General features: G+C 40.1%; 1 protein-coding gene across 1 annotated transcript; it reads right to left on the bottom strand.

Annotated features, from left to right (window-relative positions):
- Positions 1-16: 16 nt before the first annotated feature.
- On the bottom strand, positions 17-21,413 carry p2rx3a (purinergic receptor P2X, ligand-gated ion channel, 3a). The gene is made up of 12 exons (XM_060927323.1): positions 21,143-21,413; positions 17,041-17,176; positions 16,878-16,949; positions 16,664-16,733; positions 16,005-16,089; positions 9,097-9,174; positions 8,859-8,988; positions 5,531-5,667; positions 5,338-5,431; positions 5,171-5,236; positions 4,992-5,069; positions 17-925 (listed from the first exon to the last, which is right to left on the bottom strand). Exons 1-12 carry the CDS (start codon positions 21,262-21,264, stop codon positions 800-802), a joined length of 1,194 nt encoding a protein of 397 aa, XP_060783306.1. The 5' UTR covers positions 21,265-21,413; the 3' UTR covers positions 17-799.
- Positions 21,414-22,366: the final 953 nt, after the last annotated feature.

Raw genomic sequence — 22,366 nt, 5'->3', positions numbered from 1 at the left:
AATTGTTATTTTTTTTTACACAAATATTGTGTTTACATTGTGTTCTATATGTATTTGGTAAATGTGGTTGGTTATACATATATATTTTTTATTATTTAGTCTACTATATGTTCTTCAATAAAACCTGAGAACCTGATGATTTAAATATCAAATAACATGACTGGATGTTTAAATATGGCAAATATACCACAACAAACATGCACTTATTGTGATTTGTGATATGTTTGCGAGAATGGTGTAAAGAAATAAACTTCTTATTATAATAAATTGAAATGAGAGACCTACGTATATGTTCTAGTAGCATAAGGCTCATGTGCATAGTTAAAGAAGTGGTCTGTGATATGTCCGAGTCAAAGCACACAGGACGGTGTCTAAAGCACTGAGCACATACGGTGTACATCTTCCTTCCTGATTTTCTGTCCTTCATAAAGTCATGTAGTACGCTTTTCAACTTGTTCAACGCTTGTCATCTAACACTTGTTACCATTTTATAGTTAAAGCAGTCCCTGAATGCAAAAATGTTCTCTGACTTTTTAAAATCTTCTTTAACCACAGGTGCCAATAATTCCTACTCGTGCTGAAATTCAGCTGTATAAGTGAAATGATTTTGATGAAATAAGGTTTTAATGTGATATCTAGTTATTGTGTAATAGTCACATTTCTGCTGAGATTCTGGAGAGGAGATCGGTGGTCGCAGTAAACCTGATGTCCTCTGATGTACTGAGGTTCGAATCACAGTCCTGAATCTCATAAGTATGATAGGCTTTTGAACCTCCTGCAGGCTGAGCCGTCCCGTTGCTCACACCTGATGTCCAAAGGAATAAGCCCCTGAGTTGTTTGAGCTCATCTCTTCCTGTTTGATTGTCATCTGGCTGCACTTAGTATCGAGGTCAAGACTTGGAGACATACTGAAAGATTCTGAAACCTGAATAAGAGATAGAGCAATAGAAAGTGATATCAGTCTCAGGTATTGCCATGATATACACTTTACACCAGGGATTCTCAACCTTTTCTGCTTTAAGTCCCACCTGTTCATACTTGTACCGAGTTAAAGAAAGATCCCGAATTATTGTGGCTCATGTGTTCTATTAGAACCTAATAATCTATATGTATGGGATGCAGCAACACTCCCTGTTACAGATGGGAGCCCAGGAATTAAATAAATGCAATAAAAACAAACTGTTTTTAATTGTAGGTATTGTATTTAAAACTGTATGGATGTGTCAGAAGCCAAACCATGCGTGCAGGGCATTCTCACTCAAAAGGGATTAATGATCCAAAAGTGGAGTCTGGTCGATTAACGCAAGAACTTATTGCCATGTTTGTGTTCAGCAAACAAGCAAGTTATTAAAACCATGAAGTGGATATAGAAACCACTCAATGGGATTAGATCCTTACACGCTAACAAAGAAGGATTTTTCCTACGAGTTGGAAAATTATCCATCTGTTGAGTTCCCCGACATCTCAAACTACCTGGTGCTGCAGACATCATTCTGCACGGACACACAGATGAAAACCTGGAAGAGCATGGAGGCGTACAACTTTTTATATGTGGCTGGGTTAAAGATCTGGTGATCAGGACACTACAAGATAAATCCTATATTGCTTTTGCCTGGGTAAGGAGGAATTTCTGGGCTTTTTGTTCTTGTCTTTGTGGTGGCTTATAGAACGCTAGAAGTTTTAGTATCGAGTGTAAACAAACCACCGCTGTTCGATTCTCAATCCTCCCTGCTCTTCTCTTCCAGCAGGCATCACAGAGCCATATAATTTACCCACAAACGTATTTATTTATTCTCCCCACTGCGCGTGCATGCTCTGTGTGTGTGTGTGTGTGTGTGCGCGCGGAGGAACGTGACAATAATAAAGGCTTGTTCTTATTAATTTACCCACAAATGTATTTATTCCACTTGAAAGGTGTATGTCAAACCAGCTACCGGATTTGGGACACTACGACATCCTGAAGTATTTAGTATTTGGCTTCAAACTTGAAAAAAAATTCGCAGCCCACTAGATGGCGTTCCACAGCCCACTAAGTGGTTGAGAAACACTGCTTTACACAATTCATGATCCAATCAACCAGTCGTGTCACAAGAGAGGTCAGAGGAGAACGGCTAGGCTTGTTCGAGCTGACAAAGGCTACAGTAATTCAAATAACTACTCTATACAAACATGGTCAGTAGAAAAGCATCTCAGGATGTGTTACATACATAAGCAGCAATGTCTCACTCACAGCCAAGGACAGGAACATAAACATACAGTGAGATCTGATTCTGCTTTTGATGTTTGATCTTAACGTTAACTGAAGATCTTCACCTGTACCTGCCTGATTTAATGCATTATGCAGTTGCAATAGATTAAGCTGACTGAAGAACTGCATGAATGAGCAGATCATTCAAATAAAGTGGTCAGTTTGTGTATATTTTCTCCAAAAATGTGTGTCGTAATGTTTTTTTCATTAACCAGTATTTAATAGGCAGATATGTGGTAATTATAAGTCATTTCCGATGCATAGTTTGCCTATTAGATTTTAACCAGCGGTTCCAGACTGCATGCCGTTGTGTAACTATATACCTTTATGACTAATGTGATTGGATTTACTGAGTAATTTATTATATATTTAATAAATTTATAATGTACTGACTGGCAAAAGTATAGGAATACAAACATACAAGTACAGGATAAACGCACAAAAAAAATTGCCCCAAATGTAGTCGATTAGCCATGAAATGTTGTATCCAGGTTCTTGGATTTGTAGTGGAGCTGTGAGGGGATTGTTGAGAACAAGTAAGCCAAGCAGGAAGGCTTTCTTAGCAAAATAGAGTCCTCACTAAAATGGCTTCACCACAAATATCCATCCATCCATCCATCTATCCATCCATTTTCTATGCTGCTTATCCATTCTTCGTGTGCATGTGACATCATGCTTATTTTCCAAACCCGGAAGTCCACCATGTTGGATGATAACAACAACCAAGATGGCGGTGCCTCACGTGTGAGCTGCTGCAATGCTTCGTGATTTTCTTTTGATTTCATTGCCTTTGAAGAAAGACAATGCCTACTTTGTATGCGGGATTTAATTGTAGTAATAATGCTTCTCATGACAAAGAGAAACGGTTATTCAGAATTCCCAAGTTCTTCAGAACTGTCCAGAGAACACTGTGCATACGCTGTGGTTCAAAAACATACATCATCAGGACTTAACTGAGCAAAAAGCTAATTACACCCGTGTGTGTAGTGATCACTTTATATCTAGTAAGAGTTCATTGCTAATTAAAGCGGTTTTCTGCTAATTAAATTGAACTTTTGAGCTTTAACATGAATGCTCTGCTTCTCACCTTGCAGGAGCACCAACAAACCTACGCGATAAAACAAATCCAGATTGGCTATCAAATTAGGACACGATAAGATCAAGATGAAAACTTATCTCGCAGTATCAAGAAGCAACAGGATAAATGAAAGATCTGCCAAGAAAGCCAGATTAGAAGCAGAGCAAACCTTAGCGAATTTGGATACACAAGGAGAACAATGTGGGTCAACTTTGCCAAGTAACTTTGTTTGACTGATGCACTTTTTTTTTGTAGAACGAGATAGTTCACAATATCAGGGTAATGAGATTAAATCCTCTGTATAATCAGACAGCTTTAACATATACAGATCAAAGCCACATATTTCAATCTTGACTTGGCAGAGGACTCCAGAGAATCATAATATTTCAAGAAAGTCAGAGATGCATCACAGTTATTGTTTGCACGAGACGGCATTTTGGATTTGTAGATCATCCAACATGGTGGGGGACGCATACGTCACACCATTTTGTCACGTGGTTGCACATGAAGAATTGCAGGCCATGGAAGAGCTCAAGCCAATCCCAGCTGACTTTGGCTGAGAGGCAGAGTACACCCTGGACATGTCACCAGTCTATCACAGGGCTAACACATAGACAGACTCATATTCACACCAATTTAGAGTAGAGTAGCCAGTTGACCAAATCTGCCTGTATTTGAACCAGTGCTGTAGTCGAGTCACTAAACCTCGAGTCTGAGTCCAGTCTCGAGTCCCCAGTGTTCAAGTCCAAATCATTAAAAAAAATTCGAGTCAAATCCGAGTCGAGTCCACTATTGATACGAATCGAGTCCAAGAACAAGACTCCAACCGCACCATTTGACGGTGGCTGTTTCAGCGCTATTAACATTAGTTTGTTCCTGAACATAACGTATGAACAGGTGAATGTGCATTCTCTTTATCAGGGAGTGTGAAGTATTCTGTCAGAGATGGTTGGGAGACGGATGTAAGTGCAGAAGGTGTGTTTATTAATACAAGTGAAGACGGTAAACAATCCAGAATGGCAGGCAAAATTGTAAAATGGTGAAACAGGCAATAGGTCAAGCGAGGCACAAACAGGCTATCGTAGACTCGGCAGGATCAAAGACGAGAAACAGGAAATCAAACAAGGAAATAAGGCTCGGTAACGTGTCAGAAACACAACTCAATACTTCGCAAAGTAAGTGTGTTTTCACACAATTTTTATACAGGCACAACGATTGCGCCTTAATCATGTGCAGGCGCGAGTCGTTTACGGCGTGCACGAGAGTCCGTATGGCGCACGTGCTGTCCAGAATGCGCTCAAGAGTCTTTCTGGTGCATGCGCCAAGGTGCACAGGTGTGACACTCTTGCATGAAATTAGTATAAAAATTAATGTAGATATAAATATTTTATGCCAAATTATTATGGCACTTTACAAAAAATAAAGAAAAATCAGAGCCCTCGTCCAATTTACAAGTCCGAATGCAGTTAATGCACGAATCCGAGTCATCAGTGCTCAAGTCCAAGTCAAGTCCTTAAAATTAGGGCACGAGTCGGACTCGAGTACTACAAGCCTGCAATAAACAAACTTACACAGACACCTAACTTGTCCTGACTGGGATAATAGAGAGGGTGTGTGTGTGTGTGTGTGTGTGTGTGTGTGTGTTTAAGAATAAATAGATGTCACCTCTTCAAATTTCTTTGCTTTGTATTGTTTCGCTCCTTTCAGGAAGTTTAACAGGATGATGTCACAGAGGACCGTTGCCTGTAACCAGTGAGAATTATGATTAGTGTGTGTGTGTGTGTGTGTGTGTGTGTGTGTGTGTGTGTGTGTGTGTGTGTGTGTGTTTATGCCACTGATCTTACCAGGCCGACTGAGGTGCCAGCTGCAACTACATTAATTACTGTAGGGATTAAGTTAAATTTTCCAGCCTGGAAAAATAATAATAAAAATAAGAATAGATTTCATACATTATAAAAAAAAATGCATCTGCACTTTTGAGTACACACACACACACACATATTATACTCACAGTGCCGGACACAAGTATGTCAAAGCGAATAGCAAAAGCTTTATGAAGTGTGCGATATTCTTGGCCATCTTCTGACCTAAAGTACTTTGCGAACCTGAAAGAAAGAGACAAGGATGGATATGATTGTGTTTGTGAGAGCATTTGTAGGCTTATGTTTTAGTGCAGTTGTAGTTGTGTGGAGTTGTACTACTACCTGAAGTTGTATCCTCGTGATATTTTGCTGTTTTTAAAGGCCGAGTCCAAACGTGTGAATGAGTATTTGGGTTTACAGTTGTCCACATGGAAGTCCAGATTGCACACCCAGGCTATATTAATTCCAATCTCTCCTCCCTAATTCACACACACACACACACACACACACACACACACACACACACACACACACACACACACACACACACACTGTTAACCATGTCAGACTAACAAAAAAAAAATTGTGAAGACGTTTGCTCTGGAGCTGGAAGGGAGTCTATGGAAGTCTATCTCGCAAATAAATCTTTTCCATAAATACATGTCCAGTGAGACTGTTACGAAAATCTACCATGGTTTACTATGGTTTTTATGTAGTAACCATGATTCTACCATGGTATCTCATGGTTATTCTAAGTACTATGAACCAACCATAGTATTACTATGGTTTATCCATGGTAGTAACCATGGATCTACTATGGTATTTCATGGTGATTCTAAGTACTATGAACCAACCATAGTATTACTATGGTTCATCCATGGTAGTAACCATGGATCTACTATGGTATTTCATGGTGATTCTAAGTACTATGAACCAACCATAGCATTACTGTGGTTTATCCATAGTACTGCAGTAGCTGTGGTAGCATCATAGTTGTATGTGTAATAGGTCATAGTAACTACGAAATTAGTTTAAAAAGGGATAGTAAGGTTTTTAAAAGGATGCACTAACTGTAGTATTACCATGCTTTCGTCCAACAGTCAATGCTGTAGAGAAGGATCTCGATTAACAGCCCAGATACATTAACATTTAGTGGCTCAGGGATTGGAGTAATATCAAAAAAATTTTGGGAAGCCATGGCCTAATGGTTAGAAAAGCAGCTTTGGGACCAAAAGGTTGCTGGTTCAATTCCCTGGACCAGCAGGAATGGCTGAGGTGCCCTTGAGCAAGGCACCTAACCCCCAACTGCTCTGGGTATGTTGAATGTTGCTCTGGATAAGAGCGTCTACTAAATGCCAGTAATGTAATGTCATGAACTAAGGAAAAAAATGGATTTCCAGCTGTCCAAGATGGCTGTCCATATAAAGATAATGAATTCAGCTACATGGTGAAGCCTTGATCAGGTTTATAGACAACAGTATGCCATACTCTGTCCTAAACCACACCACCAAATCTGTTCGATCACTGAGGAGTGTACATGGAGACTGGGATCCTGCAAGGCCCAACAAAAAGTAGGACGCAGTGTAGCAATCAATAAAACTCCATTTTCTAATGACACAGTGATGATTATATCAATCAAGCAAGAACAATACAGTTTATTATATTCACACTGACTGGATATGAGCAATAGCGCGCTCTGATTGGGTACTCTACGACTAGGATATCAGCTCATATACCATGAGTAGAGAAAAACAAAATGGCGGAGCGTGTTGCTGAACCAACCGAGGACGAAATAAAAACTCGACTCGAAAACAAAGCACCAAAAATTAAAAAAAGCAACAAAATATGGAATAAAAGTATTTGATGGTAAGAACATGTCTTTTTTTTAATCTAGAATTATTATTATTATTATTATTATTATTATTATTATTATTATAGAATTTTTCACAAACTGTTCCTGTCATTTTGTCGGTTTGTTTACATTCTAAGCGGAAATTATTTTGTCGGACATTTTGTATAAAGTTTTAATTTATCGAATTTGCAAAAAATAAAAATAAAAATGCTCTGTTTCTCAAAATCCAGTGAATGTGGTTTTAATAAAACAATTATTGCACTCAGTCTCATCGTACATGGCTTATAGCTGACTCGGTGCTACGCGCCTCATCAGCTATCGGCTCATGTACAACTCGATTTCGTGGAATAACTGTTAAAATACTGTTAACTGCTATAATGCGTAAATCTGAAATTGAGAAGTTTTCAATTATTGTTGATTACAATGGGAAGGAAAGAAAGTCTGGAGCAAAAGTTGAAAACGAAAGTTTTGAACGTTACACAATGGACATAACTCAGGTATCACTTTATCTTATTTTTCTTACGTTTCTATTTTGTAAGAACAAACAGAAATGACTGAAGGTGTGTGTGGGATTGGGATTTTAAAACAGTCCTGTATAGTTCCTCTAATTGGCAGCAGATATTTAATTCACCTACGGTACCAGTCAATAATTTGTACACCCCTACTGTACTCATTCTTAGGTTTTTCTGTATTTTATATTTTCTACATTGTAGAACAATAATGAAGACATCAAAACTCCGAAATAACACATGGAACATATATGGAAATATGTGGTAAACGAAAAAGTATGAAAAAAACAAAACGTTTAATATTTTAGATTCTTCAAAGTAGCCACCATGACGCTTTGCACACTATTGACATTATCTTAACCGGCTTCATGAGGTAATCACCTGGAATGCTTTTCAATTAACATGTGTGTCTCGTCAAAAGTTAATTAGTGCAATTTCTTGCCTTCTTAATGCGTTAGAGATCAAACAGTAAATAATAAATAATAAAAATACAGTAAATAGCCCTATTCAACATCACAACTGTAGTAATCCATATTATATCAAGAACTGAACAACTAAGTAAAGAGAAACAACAGCCATCATTACTTTAAGACATGAAATGTCTTTTAATTCATAAAAATAATAATGAAATACCATTGAATTATAAGGTGCGTCTAAACATTTGACTGGTACTGTACATGATTACAATCTACATTATTTCTGCAGCTCGAGCCCAAAACTTAAGAAGGAAACACCAGACAACATCCAAACACACCCCGGGTGAGCCATTACTTTTGGCCTAAACAGGATGTTATACGTATATAACCAAATTAGAAGCATAGTCATCTGTTTATTTCCTAACTGTGATCACATTAGACCAGGACAATACACCTTCTCGTCAGCAGAGGTCTGCCTCGCTTGAATTCTAATTAGTACTTCCAAGGCCACCACATGCATAGCCTCAGTGCGAAGTCTTGCCAACCTTCGAGTTCTGAGCCTCATGTACTGTGATCACTATTCTTTTGTTTTGTCCTTTGCCTTGACTTTGGCTACTTTTTAGGTTCACCATTCTTGTGTTTGATCATTGCGATCATTGCAGCGTTGCGTTTTGGATAGTGTTCCATGGCTTCCTGAACATAGATCCTCAACCTTCTCCCAAGTCTCGTTCATTACATGTGTATACAAATAGGTGAAGTAGTGGTGGACAGGGACAGCTGTTTAAACAATCCTTAGGGAATGCCAGTGAATATTGAAAGATGGTGTCTATAAAACAAAAGAAAAGTGTTTTTCAAACAGCAGATGAAGAGATACACTGAGGTGCAGGACTCACTTTTGTTGAGATGTTTTCGAAATCCTCGTCAGCGTACTTTAGCACATCTGCTACTCGGAAGATTGGGCAGTCTGTGTTGTTAATGGGATCGAACAAACAAGACAGATTGGTGGATTGCTTGATATTCCCCCTGAGAGAGAGAGAGAGAGAGAGAGAGAGAGAGAGAGAGAGAGAGAGAGAGTTATGGTTTGGAAGCAAATCATCGCCGTGATCCAGTGAAAGTGTATTCGTGTCTCACCTTATCACATTAAAGAGAGGGAAGCGAATGCTGTTCTTTATAAAGATTGTGAAGTTCTTAGCCTCCTCCATTGGTTTTCTGAGAAAAGGACAGCAGCAGAGAATCAGAGTTTATAGAGTTTCTATGCTAGGTTTCTAGCAGTTTACTTAAAAAAATATATCCAACACGTACCACCCACAAATTTCTTGGAAATTTTTAATTACAAAGAGGATAAGTGGTTTAGATCAGGATGTGGACATCAATAAATCATTTCAGTGAATGAAATGCTATAAACCCATGCAAATGATCCAAAAGGTATAGAAGATGATCTCAATTAAAATCCTTACGACATACAGTACTGTGTGCAAAAATCTTCGGCACATGTAAAGAAATGCTGTCGACCAAAAATGGCTTAAAAATAATGAAATGTTTCAACATTTTAAAAAAATATTATACACAGTAAGCAGTAAGCCATAATAAATGAAACAAAGTCAATATTTGGCATGAGATAACCCTTAAAAAAAAAAAATAGCAGTCTCAGGTCCAGTGAGTGCAGTTTTATAAGGAAATGAGCTGTAGGTTTTACTGAGCATCTTCCAGAACCAGCCACAGTTCTTCTGGACACTTTGATTGTCACACTCGCTTCTTCATTTTGCACCAAAACCCAGGAGCCTTCATTATGTTTTCTGTTTTAATCTGAAAAGCGCTCTCTTATGTAATATGCTACTCAGATACAAACATTTTTTTTTCTCTGTAACATTTAATTTTGTGCTGAAAAAAGACGAACGTTTGGAACTCTACAATGTTTTTGTACTGACTCGATAATGTAGAAATCATAAAATAGAAATCTAAAACAAAAGTTTGTTTGAAAAAAAAAAAAGGGTGCCGAAGACTTTTGCACAGTACTGTGGATATAAAACACACGGAGCCTAGTATACCACAGCAAATGGAGTTAAATTGTTAAACTCAATTCCGACTGGTCAGAAGGAAGGTAATAACAGCAGCTGTGGCAAATTATAGGTTTCTATAAATGTATTTGTGATGTGTAATACATTATTCATTTCTATAGTGGGTGACACAGTGGTGTAGTGGTTAGCACTGTCGCCTCACAGCAAGAAGGTTCTGGGTTCGAGCCCAGTGGCCGGCGGGGGCCTTTCTGTGTGGAGTTTGCATGTATGTTCTCCCCGTGTCTACGTGGGTTTCCTCCGGGCGCTCCGGTTTCCCCCACAGTCCAAAGACTTGCAGGTTAGGCTAATTGGTAGCTCTAAATTGACCGTAGGTGTGAATGTGAATAGTTGTTTGTCTCTATATGTCAGCCCTGCAATGATCTGGTGCCTTGTCCAGGGTGCCTCTCATCCATAGTCAGCTGGGATAGGCTCCAGCTTGCCCACAACCCTGCACAGGATAAGCGGTCACGGATAATGGATGGATTTCTATAGTAACAGCTCATTCAGAGCAACTTATATGGTGGATATACTGTAAATGATATCACAAACTAACTTGTTTCCTGGATGTTCCACAACACTAAGGGTAGTATCTCACTGGGCTGCGACAGCCTGTGACTAGTTGGAGACACAACAATTGTGATAAAATATGCAAATTAGCGACAATTTTCACTTGGAATCACACTGAATTGATATTGGCATATTTTATCGCAATTGTTGTGTCTCCAACTAGTCGTAGGCTGTCGCAGCCCAGTGAGATACACTCGCACTTCCTGTCTCACGGAAACTGACTTGAGAAGGGTTCGCGATGGCTTTGCGACACCAGCGACGCATTTGCGACTATTTTAAAATTTCAGCGACGAAGGAGCGACACTTTGCGACTCATGCGAGGAAATTAAGAAGCCCCGCGAATGTTTCAAGACACTTTTGAAACTCTCTCGCGAATGACGTTCGCAATTTGTCGCAAGCTGTCGCAGCCCAGTGAGATACTGGCTTAAATGTCACTGTAAATGGATTAAAAATAGGATGTGTTATTATATAATTACCTCTGCCAAGGAGGTTATGTTTATCAGTGCAGTTTATTTGTCTGCCTGTGTCATTTGTCTGCCTGTAAGCAGGATTGCGCAAAAATGATCAAACCAATTTCCATGAAACTTGGTGGAAGGGTGTAGCTTGGGCTAAGCAGGAAGCCATGAAATTTTGGCATGGATCAGAGTCACAGGGCGGATCCACAAATTTAGCTTATTCTTGGCCGAAGTCTGCATACAACAATGCCATACATCTTAAAGTTCAAAAGTAAAAAAAAAGCATAACCAATGTAGAAATATGATGACTTCTTCTTACTCCTTGTCCAGCACTATTGCCAGGTCAGGGTCCATGTGGACCCTACTGATCCACATATCATATTAATTGGAGCATATATCTGTGAAGATTCTCAGTCATCCAGGTCATAGTAAACTGTGGGTGATAAAAGAGAGCAACTGGACTTGCTTGAAGATTCTTGAAGATGTTTCACCTCTCATCCGAAAGGCTTCTTCAGTTCTGTCTGACTAATGGGGAGTATCAGGTATTTATCCTCTCATGGATGAAAAGCAATCCTAAGGTGTCGCTGAGTCATCCTGTTGGTGTGGGTCACTGGGGGCTGGGTGTGAATGGCTTAGAGAGTTGTTGGGGTGATCAATGGGTTGGGGCACACCCAGCCCCCAGTGACCCACACCAACAGGATGATTCAACGACACCTTAGGATTGCTTTTCATCCATGAGAGGATAAATACCTGATACTCCCCATTAGTCAGACAGAACTGAAGAAGCCTTTCGGATGAGAGGTGAAACGTCTTCAAGAATCTTCAAGCAAGTCCAGTTGCTCTCTTTTACCACCCACAGTTTAATTGGAGCATAGTTTTACACCAGATGCCCTTTCTGCCACAACCCTCCCATTTCTGGGCTCGGAAAACAACCATTCACATCCTATGGGCAATTTAGAGTAGCTAAATGCCTGACTGGATGTCTGCAGTTAAGTAAACCATGGGAGGAAACTCACACAGAAAGGCCCCCATCAATCACTGGACTCAAACCCAGAACCTTCTTGCTGTGAGGCGACAGTGCTAACGACTACACCACCGTGCTGCCTGTAGAAATACGATGACTGCATATCACAATCCACATTTATCGGTACCAGAGGATGACTAGTATCTGTGAATGTGGGTTGCGATATAAAGGCTTCAGCGAGACACAACTGTATTTTGACATAATTCTAATAGTTTTGGAAAATATCCAGACAAAAAAAGTAATTGCAGTTGCAGATTTGCATATCATATGCCCCTTTTCCACCAAAGCAGTTCCAGGGCTGGTTCATGGCCAGTGCTTAGTTTGGAACCGGGTTTTCTGTTTCCACTGACAAAGAACTGGCTCTGGGGTCAGAAAAACCGGTTCCAGGCTAGCACCAACTCTCTGCTGGGCCAGAGGAAAGAACCGCTTACGTCAGCAGGGGGGCGGAGTTGTTAAGACCAACAACAATAACAAGACCGCGAAAGATCGCCATTTTTAAGCGACGAGAAGCAGCAGCTGTACAAACGCGAAGTCATCCATTATTATTATTGTTGTTGTTGTTGTTGCTGCTGCTGCTGCTGCTTCTTTCGTGTTGTTTTTGCTTCGATATTCGCGCCAAGGTTTATGCAAACGTAGCGACGTAACTGACGTATACAGCGACGTAATGACGTATACAGTGATGTAACTGACGTATACAGCGACGTAATGACGTGTCTTCCCTTAGCACCGCGAGCTATGGAAAAGCAAACTGGTTCTCAGCTGGCTCGAGAGTTGAACGAGTTGTGAACCAGCACCAGCACTGGCCCCGAACCAGCCCTGGAACTGATTTGGTGGAAAAGAGGCAATAGAAGAGTCAACTATTGTCCTTGGTGGAGGTTTGTGCTCTCCGAAAGGCCTTCTACTTGTAAAAAATGTAATTGTTGGCAAATTCCGTGGTAAAGGAGGATTTCTTGGTAGTGATGGAATTACATTTTCCAGTCAATGATTATTTTCTTAACAGCACACCCTATTGGGGTTTGTTCCTTATGAGTACCATTTGGACTGGGTACTAAATTGAACACCAAAAAAATTTCAAAAAACAAGTAATGTGAGAAGTTAAAGATCCCAAAACTGACTACTGCCATGGCACAACATGAAGTGTGCTTTGACTTAATAATACTGTTTTACAAATGGAAATGTATAAGTGGAAGTGTGCCGTCACCACAAGATGAGGAATATCTGACAGTTTTGACCTTGTGGTGACATTTGGCTGCTTTTAAAAAAAATCCTACAGCTTTTATTTAAAATAGAAAATGTTTCCTTTCAGTTACCTAGGTAACGTGTAGCGTCGATAACAGTTATTCCACAAAATCGAGTCGTACACGAGCTGATAGCGCTATAAGCCGTGTATGACGAGATTGAGTGGAATAACTGTTTTATTCTATCCACATTCACTGGATTTTGAGAAAAAGAGCATTTTTATTTTTTGCAAAATTGTCTTTATACAAAACATCCAACAAAATCATTTCCACTTAGAATGTAAACAAACGGCGAAATGACAGTAGCAATTTGTGAAAAATGCTATAATAATAATAATTCTTGATTTTTTTTTAAAAAAGATATGTTCTTACCATCAAATATTTTATTTCATATTTAGTTGCTTTTTTTTGGTGTTTTCTTCTTCTTCTTCTTCTTCTTCAGGTTTTTTTTTTGGCGGTTGGCAAACTGACTTAAGGATGCATTACTGCCACCGACTGGGCTGGAGTGTGGAACAGGAGTCATTGGGAGTAAAAAACGATATTCTTTTAACTATTTCTGTTTCTTTTCAATACTTGATAACAATTTTTGAGGTTTTATTTTCGAGTCGAGTTTTTATTTCGTCCTCGGTTGGTTCAGCAATACGTGCCGCCATTTTGTTTTTCTCTACTCACGGTATATGAGCTGATATCCTAGTAGTAGAGTAGCCAATCAGAGCGTGCGATTGCTCATATCCAGTGAATGTGGATAGAATAAAAAGGAATATTACTTCAAATCAGAAATGCGTGTGCACTATGGTGACCTTGTTTCCCTGCACAAGAGAAAAAAAGCAAACCATTTTTGGCTAGTTTCATATATTTTGTGTGTCTTTTGAGATGTACAACCCCGATTCCAAAAAAGTTGGGACAAAGTACAAATTGTAAATAAAAACAGAATGCAATAATTTACAAATCTTAAAAACTGATATTGTATTCACAGTAGAACATAGACAACATATCAAATGTCGAAAGTGAGACATTTTGAAATTTCATGCCAAATATTGGCTCATTTGAAATTTCATGACAGCAACACATCTCAAAAAAGTTGGGACGGGGCAATAAGAGGCTGGAAAAGTTAAAGGTACAAAAAAGGAACAGCTGGAGGACCAAATTGCAACTCATTAGGTCAATTGGCAATAGGTCATTAACATGACTGGGTATAAAAAGAGCATCTTGGAGTGGCAGCGGCTCTCAGAAGTAAAGATGGGAAGAGGATCACCAATCCCCCTAATTCTGCGCCGACAAATAGTGGAGCAATATCAGAAAGGAGTTCGACAGTGTAAAATTGCAAAGAGTTTGAACATATCATCATCAACAGTGCATAATATCATCAAAAGATTCAGAGAATCTGGAAGAATCTCTGTGCGTAAGGGTCAAGGCCGGAAAACCATACTGGGTGCCCGTGATCTTCGGGCCCTTAGACGGCACTGCATCACATACAGGCGTGCTTCTGTACTGGAAATCACAAAATGGGCTCAGGAATATTTCCAGAGAACATTATCTGTGAACACAATTCACCGTGCCATCCGCCGTTGCCAGCTAAAACTCTATAGTTCAAAGAAGAAGCCGTATCTAAACATGATCCAGAAGCGCAGGCGTCTTCTCTGGGCCAAGGCTCATTTAAAATGGACTGTGGCAAAGTGGAAAACTGTTCTGTGGTCAGACGAATCAAAATTTGAAGTTCTTTATGGAAATCAGGGACGCCGTGTCATTCGGACTAAAGAGGAGAAGGACGACCCAAGTTGTTATCAGCGCTCAGTTCAGAAGCCTGCATCTCTGATGGTATGGGGCTGCATTAGTGCGTGTGGCATGGGCAGCTTACACATCTGGAAAGACACCATCAATTCTGAAAGGTATATCCAGGTTCTAGAGCAACATATGCTCCCATCCAGACGACGTCTCTTTCAGGGAAGACCTTGCATTTTCCAATATGACAATGCCAAACCACATACTGCATCAATTACAGCATCATGGCTGCGTAGAAGAAGGGTCTGGGTACTGAACTGGCCAGCCTGCAGTCCAGATCTTTCACCCGTAGAAAACATTTGGCGCATCATAAAACGGAAGATACGACAAAAAAGACCTAAGACAGTTGAGCAACTAGAATCCTACATTAGACAAGAATGGGTTAACATTCCTATCCCTAAACTTGAGCAACTTGTCTCCTCAGTCCCCAGACGTTTACAGACTGTTGTAAAGAGAAAAGGGGATGTCTCACAGTGGTAAACATGGCCTTGTCCCAACTTTTTTGAGATGTGTTGTTGTCATGAAATTTAAAATCACCTAATTTTTCTCTTTAAATGATACATTTTCTCAGTTTAAACATTTGATATGTTATCTATGTTCTATTCTGAATAAAATATGGAATTTTGAAACTTCCACATCATTGCATTCCATTTTTATTTACAATTTGTACTTTGTCCCAACTTTTTTGGAATTGGGGTTGTAGTTTGGCTGGAAACTTTTGCTGAGATCTGTCAACCCTCAGTTACCATTACAGTTTGGGTTTTTTTTCCCGCACGTGTAAAGAAATTGGGGTTTTACAGAGGTTGGTGTTTCCATTCTAAGCAGATATTCTATTGATAACTACTTGAACCTTTGTGTGTGTATGTGTGTGTGTGTGTGTGTGTGTGTGTGTGTGTGTGTGTGTGTGTGTCCCTACATTTCCTGGGTGTCATTCTCTGCTGGACACCAGCCTAACATCTCACATCGATCAACCTCAGTGATGCACTTGCCTGTTTTAATCCCTACAATGTGGAAACAGAAAAGAAGAAGAAAAATGACTGGGAAGATGCAGGTCTTAAACAGATGATAAAGACAAATGACAAAAATATGAGAACGGGAGGAAGACCAGAGAAAAGTCAGATAAACTGCTGACTCCCTGACCACCTTCAAGTGCAGACTGAAGACCCACCTCTTCAGGCTGCAGCTCTCCTCTGCTTCCCTGCCCACTGTGTAACTGCATTTCGGTCGTGATCAACCCAGGCTGTGTATTGTCTAGCCTGGGGTTAACCGTTGGCATTTTATTTTTCTCTATTTAATTGTACTTTGTCAGCTCATTTGTATGGGTGGTTTGTTTTGTTTCCCTGGCTGTTTGCTGGTACTCTAACAGAATATTTCATGATATGTTATTCTGTCACTTGTTCATTTGACACTAGAACTTTCTGGTCTAGATATTCAACAATTCTTGTACCTGATTTCTGCACTTGTTGTATGTCACTCTGGATAAGAGCATCTGCTAAATGCCTGTAATGTAATATAATGTAATGTAATGCAATGTAAACGGGTAGGAAGGAAAGAAGGAAGGAAGGAGACACACACCATCTCCCAGGTTTGAGTACTTGTGTTCCTCACAGTCAAGATCAGTGGTGCAGTTAAATTTGCTGTCATGCTAAGAAAGAGAAAGACAAGCAAGTATAAGGACATGGATATACAATAGCTGTGTGTGTGTGTGTGTGTGTGTGTGTGTGTGTGTGTGTGTGTACAGTATTATTGCACTCATTATTATAGTTCTACAGGTTTATAAAAGACCAACCTCGGGACATGTTCCCTGCGTCTGATTGGCTGTGATGTACATTGCTGTGATGATGCAGAACACTGAGGTACCCTGAGAAATGTCACACCATTTGGTTTCTCACTGTGAAACACTTCTTACTTTATTACTGGAGCACATTTTGTGGTGAACATGCATTGCTAACCTGCGCGGGCATCACATAGTCGGCAACATCCATTAGATTGTCGCTGAAGAAGCCAAAGCCCTTTACTTTAGTCATGACTGCCGACTCAATCCCCGTATCACGGACCTGATAGGCCTTCTCATGGACAAACACCCAACTGTAAACACACACACACACACACACACACACACACACACACACACACACACACACACACACACACAGCAGAAAGCAAGCAAAAGCATTTGTTGATTATTTGATTTCTGATTATGCGTCTCTTGGTTTTCCCCTCAAATTGAAGAAAAAGCCAGGCGTCTAATCGAATTGGAGAATGAAAGTCATTATGTCCTTTGCTTACAGAAAGCATTTATCTCACAAAATTGGCTAATTTGTGACTGAATTTTTTCAGCGTTCATTAAATAGGCATGAGTAGCCAAAGAATGATTTCTTACCCCCCTCCCCCCAAATTCTTGAACAATTTAACATAATAATAATAATAATAATAATAATAATAATTTTACTTTTTAAGCGTAAATTAGGATAGGTTTTGATTAAAATTTTTTCACATTTACATATTTATATATTCAGATTTCTTTTTTCTTAACACAATTTTGTATTTTTATATAGCTTTATTGTATATATATCCAGCTAAATTTTAGATTATTAATGTATAAGAGATTAATATAATAATAATAATAATAATAATAATAATAATAATAATAATTTATTTCAAAGCATTTCACAGTCTCAATGCTCTAACGATAAAAATAATAATGATATGAACAAATAATAAATTGTAACAATAACATATAATATGTTAAAAATATAATAATAATAATAATAATAATAATAATAATAATAATAATGGTGGCACGGTGGTGTAGTGGTTAGCGCTGTCGCCTCACAGCAAAAAGGTCCGGGTTCGAGCCCCGTGGCCGGCGAGGGCCTTTCTGTGCGGAGTTTGCATGTTCTCCCCGTGTCCGCGTGGGTTTCCTCCGGGTGCTCCGGTTTCCCCCACAGTCCAAAGAGATTAATATAATAATAATAATAATAATAATAATAATAATAATTTATTTCAAAGCATTTCACAGTCTCAATGCTCTAACGATAAAAATAATAATGATATGAACAAATAATAAATTGTAACAATAACATATAATATGTTAAAAATATGGGGGCGGCACGGTGGTGTAGTGGTTAGTGCTGTCGCCTCACAGCAAGAAGGTCCTGGGTTTGAGCCCCGTGGCCGGCGAGGGCCTTTCTGTGTGGAGTTTGCATGTTCTCCCCGTGTCCGCGTGGGTTTCCTCCGGGTGCTCCGGTTTCCCCCACAGTCCAAAGACATGCAGGTTAGGTTAACTGGTGACTCTAAATTGACCGTAGGTGTGAATGTGAGTGTGAATGGTTGTCTGTGTCTATGTGTCAGCCCTGTGATGACCTGGTGACTTGTCCAGGGTGTACCCCGCCTTTCGCCCGTAGTCAGCTGGGATAGGCTCCAGCTTGCCTGCGACCCTGTAGAACAGGATAAAGCGGCTGGAGATGATGAGATGAGATGTTAAAAATATAATAATAATAATAATAATAATAATAATGGCGGCACGGTGGTGTAGTGGTTAGCGTTGTCGCCTCACAGCAAGAAGGTCCGGGTTCGAGCCCCGTGGCCGGCGAGGGCCTTTCTGTGTGGAGTTTGCATGTTCTCCCCGTGTCCGCGTGGGTTTCCTCCGGGTGCTCCGGTTTCCCCCACAGTCCAAAGACATGCAGGTTAGGTTAACTGGTGACTCTAAATTGACCGTAGGTGTGAATGTGAGTGTGAATGGTTGTCTGTGTCTATGTGTCAGCCCTGTGATGACCTGGCGACTTGTCCAGGGTGTACCCTGCCTTTCGCCCGTGGTCAGCTGGGATGGGCTCCGGCTTGCCTGCGACCCTGTAGAACAGGATAAAGCGGCTGGAGATGATGAGATGAGATGAGATGTTAAAAATATAATAATAATAATAATAATAATGGCGGCACGGTGGTGTAGTGGTTAGCGCTGTCGCCTCACAGCAAGAAGGTCCGGGTTTGAGCCCCGTGGCCGGCGAGGGCCTTTCTGTGCGGAGTTTGCATGTTCTCCCCGTGTCCGCGTGGGTTTCCTCCGGGTGCTCCGGTTTCCCCCACAGTCCAAAGACATGCAGGTTAGGTTAACTGGTGACTCTAAATTGACCGTAGGTGTGAATGTGAGTGTGAATGGTTGTCTGTGTCTATGTGTCAGCCCTGCGATGACCTGGCGACTTGTCCAGGGTGTACCCCGCCTTTCGCCCGTGGTCAGCTGGGATGGGCTCCGGCTTGCCTGCGACCCTGTAGAACAGGATAAAGCGGCTAGAGATAATGAGATGATGAATGTTTCATACATTGCACTTTAAAAAAAAAACTGTTAAATTATTATTATTTGTAGTACTTTTACACTTGAAAAGAATGTCTTATAACCAGGGCTGCCTTTAACTATAGAATAAATTCCTCTATAAATAAAGAATAAATAAATTATAAGCAATAAATGACCTCCTCAGAACAAAATTATTTCATGAACATTCATTTAAATGTGTACAATACTAATTATTTTGGTTATTTATTACGGGCAATAGGCTTTTAAGCATTTTAGTCTTGAAATTTCCACTGGCGGAGCACATTATGTCTGAGTTATTTATTATTTATAAATTGTTGACAGACCTAATCAAACTGCCTCATAATAAACAGAATCACTTTTATAAGGATGTGTTGTGATTTCCTTCACTGCAAGTAAATTAAAAAGCCACACACAACTTCATGGACTCTCTCTCGCTCTCTTTTATTACATGTTCACACCTGCTGTCTGATTCACCCAGATGTTCTACTCCTACGACTCACTTTCTGCTATTTTGGATGGTCCCACATGGATATCCTACAGATCTGTAGTTCCTAAAAACAGTTTATACCCAAATCTCATTTGCGCTTCAGTGTATAATCTCACCTGCATGCTGTACATTTCTACCTGCTGTTATCATAAAGACTGTCTTGTGTTCATCCCAGGACTCTTATTCATCATCCCTGAATACTGAACATTCTTTCAGTACCCTTTCTACATCTGTAATGATTTCCATCCATTTTCTACCGTATGCCACCTATCCATTTAAGGTTGTAAGTGGGCTTGAGCTAATGATCTCTGACATTAGGTGAGAGGTGGGGTACATCCTGGGCAGGTCACCAGGTTTGAACCCAGGGCCTGCTTGCTGTGAGGTGACAGTGCTATTTATAATCACATCATCCAGTGTCACCAAGAAGAGGTTCCCTTTTGAGTCCAGTTTATACCTCCCTCATGTTGTCTCATCTCATCTCATTATCTCTAGCCGCTTTATCCTGTTCTACAGGGTCGCAGGCAAGCTGGATCCTATCCCAGCTGACTACGGGCGAAAGGCGGGGTACACCCTGGACAAGTCGCCAGGTCATCACAGGGCTGACACATAGACACAGACAACCATTCACACTCACATTCACACCTACGGTCAATTTAGAGTCACCAGTTAACCTAACCTGCATGTCTTTGGACTGTGGGGGAAACCGGAGCACCCGGAGGAAACCCACGCGGACACGGGGAGAACATGCAAACTCCACACAGAAAGGCCCTCGCCAGCCGTGGGGCTCGAACCCAGACCTTTTTGCTGTGAGGCGACAGCACTAACCACTACACCACCATGCCGCCCCTCTATGTTGTCTAGGGGAGATTTTGTTGTCTCACCACTGTCACCTCAAGCTTGTTCATTAAGAATCTAAATCTACAACCGGAGCTCATTTGTTATCACGTCTATTGTAAAAATTGCTTTGAAACATTAATTGCATTTAGTACTTCGAATGGTTCAAAGTAGGTCCTAGATAGTTGTTCTTTTTTATAATTAGTATTTTGTTATTTCTATTTCATACACACATGTTTTCAGGGGTAACTGTGCAACAAAAAAAAAATACAAGCTATTTTTTAAACAAATAGTAGTTATTTCACTGAGTAGATCAGTTTACAGAAACTGTCCATGACATTGCATAATTGCGCACACGCACGCACACACACACGCTATCATTTCAACCACATATACAAGCATGTAAACATTCCTCAGCTCTTACCCAACAAAGTAAATGATGATGAGGAGTTGAGCCACACGGTTGATAATTCCCACCGACCAGCTCTTGACCACCACAGACTTGGTCGTCTCATAGGTGAAGAAACCAGCGACCCAGCCAAACATGATGAGGTCAGCTGGTAGATCTGTGTGTTAACAAGTGTACGATAAGCTCCTGTTTGTGTCCGCACGGATAGAGGAGAAGGCTGCAACACATGAGCTACAGCCCAGCTTATCTTGATTCCCCAGCCTCTGCTGAATGAAGTTTAGTGCCTTCGACTTCCAGCACTAAATGCAGGAGTGAAAAAAGAGAAAGACGGCTAAATGACCATTAACGCGCTTCTCTCTCCTCCCTCTTTCAACTCTTCCCATCTTGTTTCCCTGGAGGCCGCTACGTTTCCTTAATGATCCGTTCATTTGCGAACCTCTCAGGCTCTTCTAAATAAAGTGTGAATGCGAGCATCACCATGTCGAACAATTCAGCTGCTCGGATATTTATTTCACGGCTCTATCCAAAAGCACACTGGTACTTAACACAGCTAATAAATGGGTTCATTAGCATATTAAAATATTCAAATCAAGTGAAATAAAAACATGTTTGATTTTCTTATTGTCATCACAGGCAGACACAGAGCGCAATAGAATGAAATAGTACCCCTAGGCCTTATGGATTATTATTTTTTTTTCTTTAACACAGCTTATATATGGGTCTGTCTCAGAAACTGGGTACTGTGGGGGTCCCCCACTAAATATACTCAGAGTCAATAAACTATACGGTTTTGAATGGTGATGTTGGTTTTAATTTGAAATAAAATGATGAAAGAAATAATACAGATCAAACTAAATCTTTGATGTGAATAGTCTATTCAGAATTTGGCAAAAATTCTGCAAATTTGTGGAAAAATGGCGGCTTGATCTGGGACATGATAAACGGTTGACTACTTCGCATTCCCTTAAAAAGGTTGTAGTCCACTGAAAAGTCGACAGTTATCACTAATTGTATTTTAAGTTGTAAAAGGATTGGTGCGCTCACAGAATAATCATAACCGTAATAAAACATCATGCAAAATATTTCATCACCGTTGTAACTCCATTTTCCGCAGACTCAAAACCAATACGATTGTGTGTTTTGATCTAAACGGAAAGCCTCAGGGTCGAGGTCACTACCTCACCAAAAGTAGTAACTTAAAATCACTACGCCATATAAACATTTAGTTATAAATCTGCG

This window comes from Neoarius graeffei, chromosome 8, assembly GCF_027579695.1.
Source record: "Neoarius graeffei isolate fNeoGra1 chromosome 8, fNeoGra1.pri, whole genome shotgun sequence".
Taxonomy (NCBI): Eukaryota; Metazoa; Chordata; class Actinopteri; order Siluriformes; family Ariidae; genus Neoarius; species Neoarius graeffei.
This window is presented reverse-complemented; position numbering and strand designations above follow the sequence as displayed.

What these genes read in the sequence shown, in the direction of transcription:
- p2rx3a (XM_060927323.1), bottom strand. Translation starts at nt 21,264, where the DNA reads ATGTTTGGCTGGGTCGCTGGTTTCTTCACCTATGAGACGACCAAGTCT. An exon ending in TCGAAAACATCTCAACAAAA is followed by an intron (nt 5,668 to 8,858) that starts GTGAGTCCTGCA and finishes TGTGTGAATTAG; the next exon opens with GGAGGAGAGATTGGAATTAA. An exon ending in CTGGCACCTCAGTCGGCCTG is followed by an intron (nt 5,070 to 5,170) that starts GTAAGATCAGTG and finishes CACTGGTTACAG; the next exon opens with GCAACGGTCCTCTGTGACAT.